Below are 8,048 nucleotides of genomic sequence, written 5' to 3'. Positions count from 1 at the left end.
TGTGACCTGGGCACTCAAGAAGCAAAGGCAGGAGGATTGCCCCAAGTTCAAGACTAGCTTGGGCTATAAAAGATCTAATCACAAAAAAGAAAAAGGGGCTGGAGATGGCTCACCGGTTAAGAGCAGTGGCTGCTATTCCAGAGAATCTGGGTTCAATTCCCAGCACCCACATGGCAGCTCACAACCATCTGTAACTCAAGTTGCTGAGGATCCAACACCCTTACACAAACATACACCAATGCACATAAAATCAGTAATGAAAAGAACCTAATCAACCAAAAATAATTCAATAACAATAATGGAACAGAGCATCTATAAGCCTTCCTCATTACTCTCCAATTCCCAAGCTCAGTGCAGCAGTTTGCACATGAGAATGGACCTGACAAGTTCAAGCTTGAAGTCAAGAAAAAAAGGACTCTAAACAGAAACATCTTTGACAAACTGTTTATTAACTTTTGCATCAGTAAGAATATCTTTTATTATACCCTAATACTAGGATTCAGGGAGGTGGTAAAGTAGCAATGGTGAATTTGGGTATCTGGTCTCCCAAAAGTACCTGCCGCTCTACCCCTGATTCTTGAATAGCTGCCAATCGGATCACCCCGCCACTGGAGCCATCCCGTTCCATAGCCAAAGCGAGAGCTGTAGATAAAAGCAGGAAATTGGGTTTGGAGTTAGGTGCTGAGAATATGGCAAGGAATAAGGAATCTTAGTGTGACTTGGATAATGAGGGCTGAGGTTCACAGGTCTAGAAGCCCAAATTCTCACCATTGGCAGTGAACTGCAGACATTCATCCTTGGTCATGCCTTCCTGATAGGTAGCATCAACATAGCCATAGATATATGAGCTCCCAGAGCCTCCAATGGCAAACGACTGCCTTACCATCATACCCCCCATGGGAACTGAGTACACCTGTGGGAGAGGGGGGAGAAAAAACATCAATTACACCCAACACATGTACATTTGCCCGTCCCTTTTGATTTTGGTCTGGGGGAAAGTTTATGGTAAGGTAGAGACAGAAAAACCAAAAAAATGGTTGGAGTGGGACTGAGGTTGGCTTAGGTGGTAAAGTCCCTACCAGGCAAGCATGAAGAACTGATTTCAAATCCCAAGCACTATTTAAAGCCAGGCATGTCTGTAACCCCAGGACCGGGAGAAGGGGGCAGAGGGGATAATCTCTGGAGCTCATTGTCTAGCCAGCTCTATGTTCAGAGTGACCATCTCAAGAAATGAATTGAGAACAGAAGACATTGCCAGCAGACTTCTGGCCTCTACACGCATGCATCTGCCTCTACATGGCGGACACCCACAGAATATGTGCAACAGGACAAGACAGATGGACAGACACACTAAATGGCTGAGGAGAGTGAAGAGCTCTGGTGCGGGAGGGCCTGACCTGCCCTCCTTCTTGAGGGTCCCAGCCTGCAATGATGATTCCTGCCATCAGATCTTCTCTGTATCGGTAACACATCTCCTTAAAGAGACTGGCGGCTGTGTGTACTAGCGGAGGCTCATTCAGCTCGATACTAGAAGGTGGGGTTGGAAGGTCACAGAGAAGGCAATGTCAGGACCTGGAGTCAGGCCTCTTTGTGCCTTATGTCCCAGATCCCTAGGACATTTGCTCCTCCCCTGCCCGCAGGCACCTGTGGAACCCCAGCTGGTAAGTGACAGCATCAGCTACTGCTTGGGTATCAGCGGCTGAGCCTGAGCGGCAGCAGAAGATCCGGTCATGGATAGGCGTCAGCTTGTCAGTCACCCGATTGGCAATGTAGGACCTGCAGGATGGCACAACAGTGAGTAGGACCCCACTTGCCCCCCCCCCACAAAGCTCGACTCCCTCCAGCTTCAGGGAGAAACACTGGTACTACCCATCAGTTCTTCTGAGAGTGAAGCAGGATCAACAGAGAACAGACCAAAGGGGAGGGGAACTGGGAGCAGTAACCTTGGAAAGGAATCCTTATTTTCCCACAGTGGTCTGAGGACGGAAGGATGGACTGGTGGACAGAATGGGGTGTGTGTATGGGGTGGGGGCCCAGGAAGACCTTTCTCTGTTTTGAGCTCACCCAGTGGTTGTTCTCGAGTCTGCTCCTAGAACCACGCCTCCATTAAACTGCACAGCCATGATCGTGGTCTGGGAAAAAGAAGAGCGTGAAAAGGGTGAAGCCGAGCCTCACCACCTACTCGAGCACACATCAACCTCAGTGGCTCTCCACCCGGATTCTGTAACACAAAATGCGTGCCCCGCGGACCCGTTGCCAAATCTCAACGCTCCAAAGAATACAAGAATTCCAATCTCCAAACTCCAGGGTTCAGAATCTCAGGCTCAGTGCACTGTGCTCCTCTCACCACGAAAGGTACCACGGGTCCCCAGCATCCACAGAGCCCTCCTCCCTCTCCCGAAACAACACTGCACCTCTCCCCCAGCACACTAAGCCCAAACCCACTCGGGCTTCGTGCTTTCCCTCGCGTCAGGCCTACTACATGTCTTCTGAACTCCGACTCTTTCCTCACCCCTGTGGAGACTTCCCGGTTTTCCCAGTCTGGGGCGAGAGCCTCCGGCCCAAAGGCCGGTGCAGAAGCACCTCCACGGACAGCTAAGGCGGCCGCCATCTTCCTCTTCTACTGCTGCCACAAAGCAACTGTCGTAAAGCGCTCCGTCACTCTCTGTAGCACCCTCTGTGGCCTTCCGGGAGGGAAACTGGCTGGGGTTGACGGCAGAAGGGAAAACAAAGCGTTCGTTTGCGACGGTGAACACTTGACGGCAGTGTGTCAAGTTACAAAAAAAAAAAAAAAAAAAAGGAGGTGGGTCCCGGGAGGGAAGGCGAGGGCGGAGCCTCTTCTCTTACAGACAGCCCAACCAGAGGCCCGCTGGCGCCCTGAGGCTAAAGATAGTGGTAACTGCGGTCCAACTTACTTTATGAGATTGGTGTGTGATTTTTTTTTTTTTAAATTTGGTAACTCGATTGTGTAGTCTCGAGTATGAAGGTTTTGTAGATGACAACGTTATGTCCTGGTTCAAAGGGCACGCACGATGGAGTATAAATTATTGGAATGGTCAGGGCATGTTTTCGTTCTTCTTGGGTACAAATTTAGCAATGCATACTTGGAGTTTATTTTCTGGGTCTTTTGAAGAAGCTATAATTGCTTTCTGAACCACTTGATAGCCCACCTGTCATATCTGAGGGTTTCCATCTTCATGCATTATCTCTCTCTCTCACACACATATAATATATTGTTATTATTTTTTTAAATCATGGTTATTCTAGTGCATGTGGATGCAATCTTGTGATTTTGATTTGTTTTTCCTGAGTAAATATTAATCATATTTCCATGGCTAGTGAGCCATTTGAATATCTTCCTGGGGAAATGTCCATTCAAGGTTTTTGTCCATTTAAAAAAAAGGGGGGTTACTTAGGGGCTGGAGAGATGGCTCAGTGGTTAAGAGCACTGACTGCTCTTCCTGAGTGACCCTGGTTCAATTCCCAGTACCTACAAGGCAGCTCACTACTGTCTGTAACCCTAGTTCCAGGGGACCTGACACCCATGGCAAAACACCAGCACACCATAAAATAAAAATTACTAAATTTTAAAAGGGGGGTTAGCCAGACGGTGGTGGTGAATGCCTTTAATCCCAGCACTCGGGAGGCAGAGGCAAGTGGATCTCTGTGAGTTCGAGACCAGCTGGGTCCACAAGAGCTAGTTCCAGGATAGCCTTCAAAGCTACAGAGAAACCCTGTCTTGAAAAACCCCCCAAAAAATAAAAAAATAAGAAAGGTGAGATTATTTGATGTTTTTATTGCTGTGTTGTGAGTGGGTTTTTTTGTTTGTCTGTTTTGGTTTGTTTTTTGTTTTTTTTTTTGAGACAAGGTTTCTCTGTGTAGCTGTAGCCATGGATGTCCTGGAACTCATTCTGTAGACCAGACTGGCCACAAACTCAGAGATCTGCCTGCCTCTGACTCCCAAGTGCTGGGATAAAAGGCATGAGTGTATTTACATTTATTTATTTATTTATTTTAGGTACTAGAAACATCAGATATATGATTCCTAGATATTTTTCTACCACTTGATTATAGCAAAAGTTTTAAATTTTGAGCAAGTAAAATAGCTCAACTAATAAAGTTTTCTCTTGCACATGGTAGAAGGAGAGAACAACTCCTGCAAGTTGTCTTCTGACCTCTACAAATTACTGTGACTCAAATGCACTATCTTCTCCCCCAACAAATAACTAAATGTTAAAAAAAAAATTAAATTTTGGTGAAGCCAGCTGGACATGGTTCCAGGACAGCCAGAACTATTACACAGAGAAACTCTATCTCAAAAATAAATAAATACAAAAAAATTGGTGAAGTCAAATATATTCATTTTTTTCTTCAGTTTGTTGTGTTTCTGCAGCAATACCCAAAACTCTTTTGTCAATGCATTGTTTTCTGAGATTTGTGTTTAGTTTTTGCTTTTGTTGGTTTCAAATCCAGAACCTTGTTCATGCATTCTATGCAAGCACTCTCTCATTGACACCCCCAGGACTCTTACTTTTTTTATTTTGAGGAAGAAGCTCTCTAAATTGTCAAAGCTAGTTTTGAAGTTATTTGTAGCCCAGGCAGGCACTGTGTTTGCTAAACTACTGTATCAGCTTCCCAAGTAGCTGAGGTTACAAGTCCCTGATACCAGGCTTGGCTTTCCTGATTTTTTTTTTTTTTTTATAGGATCTCATGTAGCCTCAAACTTGCTTTGTATCGGAGGTTGGCTTTGAACTCCTGATCTTCCTTCCTTTATATTCCTTTTGCTGGGATTATAGGTAGGTTGTCATGCCCACCCTGCTTTTTGTTTTTCTCCAGACAGGGTGTCATTATGTAGCCTTAGCTGTCCTGGAACTTGCTCTGTAGACCAGGTACTCCTTGAACTCACAGAGATCTGCCTGCCTCTTCCTCTCGAGGGCTGGGATTAAAAAGCCCTGTGCCACCATTGTCCGAAACCCACTCTGCTTTTATGTGGGTGATGAGGATCCAAACACTGGTTCTCACCTCAAGTACTTTACCGGCTGAGTCATCTCTCCAGCCCCCAATATCTACATTTTTAAAAGTCACCTTTTGTGCTTTAGTGACAGTACAATTGTAAGAAAGAAAAGACAGATAGTGTGACAATTAGTCTAGTTCAATAATGCAGGCAATACCTAAGGTTGATTTAGACAAAGAAATGTGGGGAAATGTGACAAATGGTCAGATTTTCACAGATTCAGTGTTGATGTGGTGAAAGCCAGTTTAACAAGATTTTGAGTCTGAGGACCTGGAAAAATAGAACTCCTTACTGAGGTCACAAGACTAGGAAGGGAATATTTTAGGAGGAGAAAGCATTAGAAACTCAGTCTGAACCTGTTAGGTGTGCTATGCCTAGTTGACATCCAAATAGAAACATCGAATAGCCAGCTGGATATACAGAATTCTAGAGTTCAGAAATAGATTTGAGGTACAATTTTGGAGAGTTAGTATACGAAAAGGTTAACTCTTTCACGTTCACTAGTATGAGAGCAACCAAGGAGACCTTTGATAAAACATTTTGTGGAGCCGAGTGCCTGTTTGGCGAGATCCGTGATGCACAGGCTTTAGGATGGAGACCGAGAACACAAAAGGAAGCGTACTTTTGGTGGAGGCAGGGTGGAGCTCAGGTAGGACACGCGTTTGCTGTGTGGAGCTCAGAGAACAGGTCTGGACTGGAGACCTGCTATAGGGCTGGCAACTGAAGCAGTGGGAGTGGCCCAAATGGGTTCTGGGGAATATGAGCCATTCGGTTACAGAGAACGGGGGTGACACATCTTCCCACATTTCCTCCCTTAAACTGGTTCTCCAGTCATCATACATAACGCCCTATGCGTCGACAGCTACTAAAGAATTCTTTATTCCCCATTCATTGCTTCTTCAAGTTTCGAGAGGCTGAAGATGAGAGGGTCTGACACCACGTACTCTGCCCTGCTAGGGGCTGGGCCTTAACTGTGGTGACATCACGAAGGAGGACGGCTCCCCAGGCCGCCGGCTCCTTGGTGACCCTGGGTGCGTAGATCCCTCCCCACAGCAATGCCTTCCTGGTTAGTTCCCAGACACCGCGGTCATAGAGCCAGCTGGAGCAGGCCGTGGCCGGCCAGCAGGGCTTGGGTACGGTTGTAGACGTCCTCCAGCACTCGGGCGGCCCGGGCCAGGGCCACCCGCGCGTCCGCCTCTCCGGTTCCGGGACACGCCAGCTGGAGCAAGCGGCCGCGACTAGGGAGGGCGAGGATGGCCAGGCGTGCGGCCTGACGGATGAGCCAGGGGTGGTGCTCGGCCAGGGCGGTGCTGTAGGCGTCTCCGCACTGCACGCCCGCGTCCGGACCTCCGAGCGTCCCTGTCGCCACCCTGTGGAGGCAGAGCTGGGACCAGCGCAGCGCGCGGTGCAGCAAAAGCAGCGTTCGAGAGCCCGAGGCCCTGGCTGGGTTCCGGGCCTCGGTCCCGGGCAGCTCCAGTAGTCCTGCTTGCCGCTCCCATGTCGCCATAGTCGCCAGCGACGTGTAGTGCGAAGCATCCGGGCCGTGCACGCGAGCCTCGAGGGCGGTCACCTTGATGAAGGCTTCGCTGGTGGCGAAGGCGAAGACAGAGCCAAGGGGGGTTAGAAACCTGTTTGGTGGTGGGAAGGGGGAGATGACTTGAGAAAGAGCAATGGCCCATATGAAAGACGATGGTCTTTGGGGAGGGAGATCACTCACCTGAGTAGTTCCCTCCATCCTGCCAGGTACTGAGACAACTCCACATCCCCTTCCGGGCTCATACAGGCCAAGAAGGGGCTCACCATGCGACCCAGCACCCCTTGAGGCCCCAGACAGGGAGGCTCTTCCTTCTCCGGCACCACCAGGGGTATCAACTCCGGAAGGATCTGGGAGGTAGATACAGGAGAGATAGGTGCATAACCAGCTAGGCCTACTTAACGACTGATGGGCTCTGAAAAAAATTGTCCCTCGAGTTTAGCTGGGGTTTCTCCTGCTTATTCTTAGCATCTGAAGGGAGAGGGGAACAGAGAGGGAGGAACCTCCTTTCATTAGCTTCTCAGTCTGGGTCCTCTGTTTCCTTGTTCAGAACCCTTAGTCTCTGACCTTAACTCAAACTTACCTGGGAAGGTAGTGGTCCCTCTGGATTGCAGGCCTGCACCCCGGGCCTGCACCCTGTCAGGACACCCGAAGTGAACCGAAGCAAGGCGGTGAGGACTGGGGAAGGAGAAGGGGGCTCGAGTTCCCAAAGGCCGGACTGCTGGGTTCTCCTAGCCGAGTGAGGCCACTCATGGAAGAGCCTCACACCGGTGTAAAGAAATAACAACGTGAAGATAGCTAAAGGAATCACATGGCACAACCAGCGTCCCAGGGCTGGGGATGTCAGTGAGACCCCCATGACCATCGCTGGCACACCTCACCTAACTGGGTGGTGGCCTTTCTCTTCCCGTGGTGCTCTGAGGTGCAGATGGTTAATAATTAACCTATTAAGCCCCCTCCTTTGTGTCCTTTGCCCCAGAGGTCAGATCCTGGGGTGAGGGACCTAAAGATGATTTGGGGGATTTGGCATGTGACATGTCTCTTCATTGCCTTTACATGTGGGACTAAGCCTGTCATAAAAGGCAGCAGCCTCTTATGGGTCCTACTTTAACCCTGGGCATGAATCCATTATAAACTGAGGATAATGGGTCTTTGTAAATCTCATGTGAGGATCAAGTGAAAACATTGTAAGTGGAAAAGCTGATCACAGTTGCCCAGTAGATCTTGCTTGCTGGGGTCAGATGGTGGGGCTTTAGGCTCTCTTATTTTACATTCTTATGATTTAGTTTTTTAAGCTCCACATTAGTTTTTTCTTCATTAAATCAATCTTTACTTCGCCGTGGCAGGCCCTATATTAAATTCCTCAGAATACCTAAGTGTTTTCACAGTTGGGCGCGGCAGCCCAGGCCTTTATGTAACCTTAGGTATTTGTGGGGGTGAAGGAGAGTATCAAAAATTCAAGGCCAGCCTGCATAAATTACCTAGACTCTGTCTTTAAAA

At 48.3% G+C, this 8,048-nt stretch overlaps 2 protein-coding genes across 2 annotated transcripts; both read right to left on the bottom strand.

Moving 5' to 3' along the window:
- Window positions 1–428: 428 nt before the first annotated feature.
- On the bottom strand, window positions 429–2,611 carry Psmb6 (proteasome 20S subunit beta 6). The gene is made up of 6 exons (XM_027426919.2): window positions 2,513–2,611; window positions 2,065–2,132; window positions 1,645–1,776; window positions 1,398–1,527; window positions 769–913; window positions 429–642 (listed from the first exon to the last, which is right to left on the bottom strand). The coding sequence occupies exons 1-6, from the start codon at window positions 2,609–2,611 to the stop codon at window positions 500–502; spliced, it is 717 nt and encodes a 238-aa protein (XP_027282720.1). The 3' UTR covers window positions 429–499.
- Window positions 2,612–5,885: 3,274 nt separating this feature from the next.
- Gltpd2 (glycolipid transfer protein domain containing 2) lies at window positions 5,886–7,413 on the bottom strand. The gene is made up of 3 exons (XM_027426920.2): window positions 7,132–7,413; window positions 6,732–6,898; window positions 5,886–6,642 (listed from the first exon to the last, which is right to left on the bottom strand). Exons 1-3 carry the CDS (start codon window positions 7,411–7,413, stop codon window positions 6,102–6,104), a joined length of 990 nt encoding a protein of 329 aa, XP_027282721.1. The 3' UTR covers window positions 5,886–6,101.
- Window positions 7,414–8,048: the final 635 nt, after the last annotated feature.

Source organism: Cricetulus griseus, chromosome 7 (assembly GCF_003668045.3).
Source record: "Cricetulus griseus strain 17A/GY chromosome 7, alternate assembly CriGri-PICRH-1.0, whole genome shotgun sequence".
In the NCBI taxonomy this organism is placed as follows: Eukaryota; Metazoa; Chordata; class Mammalia; order Rodentia; family Cricetidae; genus Cricetulus; species Cricetulus griseus.
Note: the sequence above shows the minus strand (reverse complement) of the source record. Positions and strands in the feature narration are given on the sequence as shown.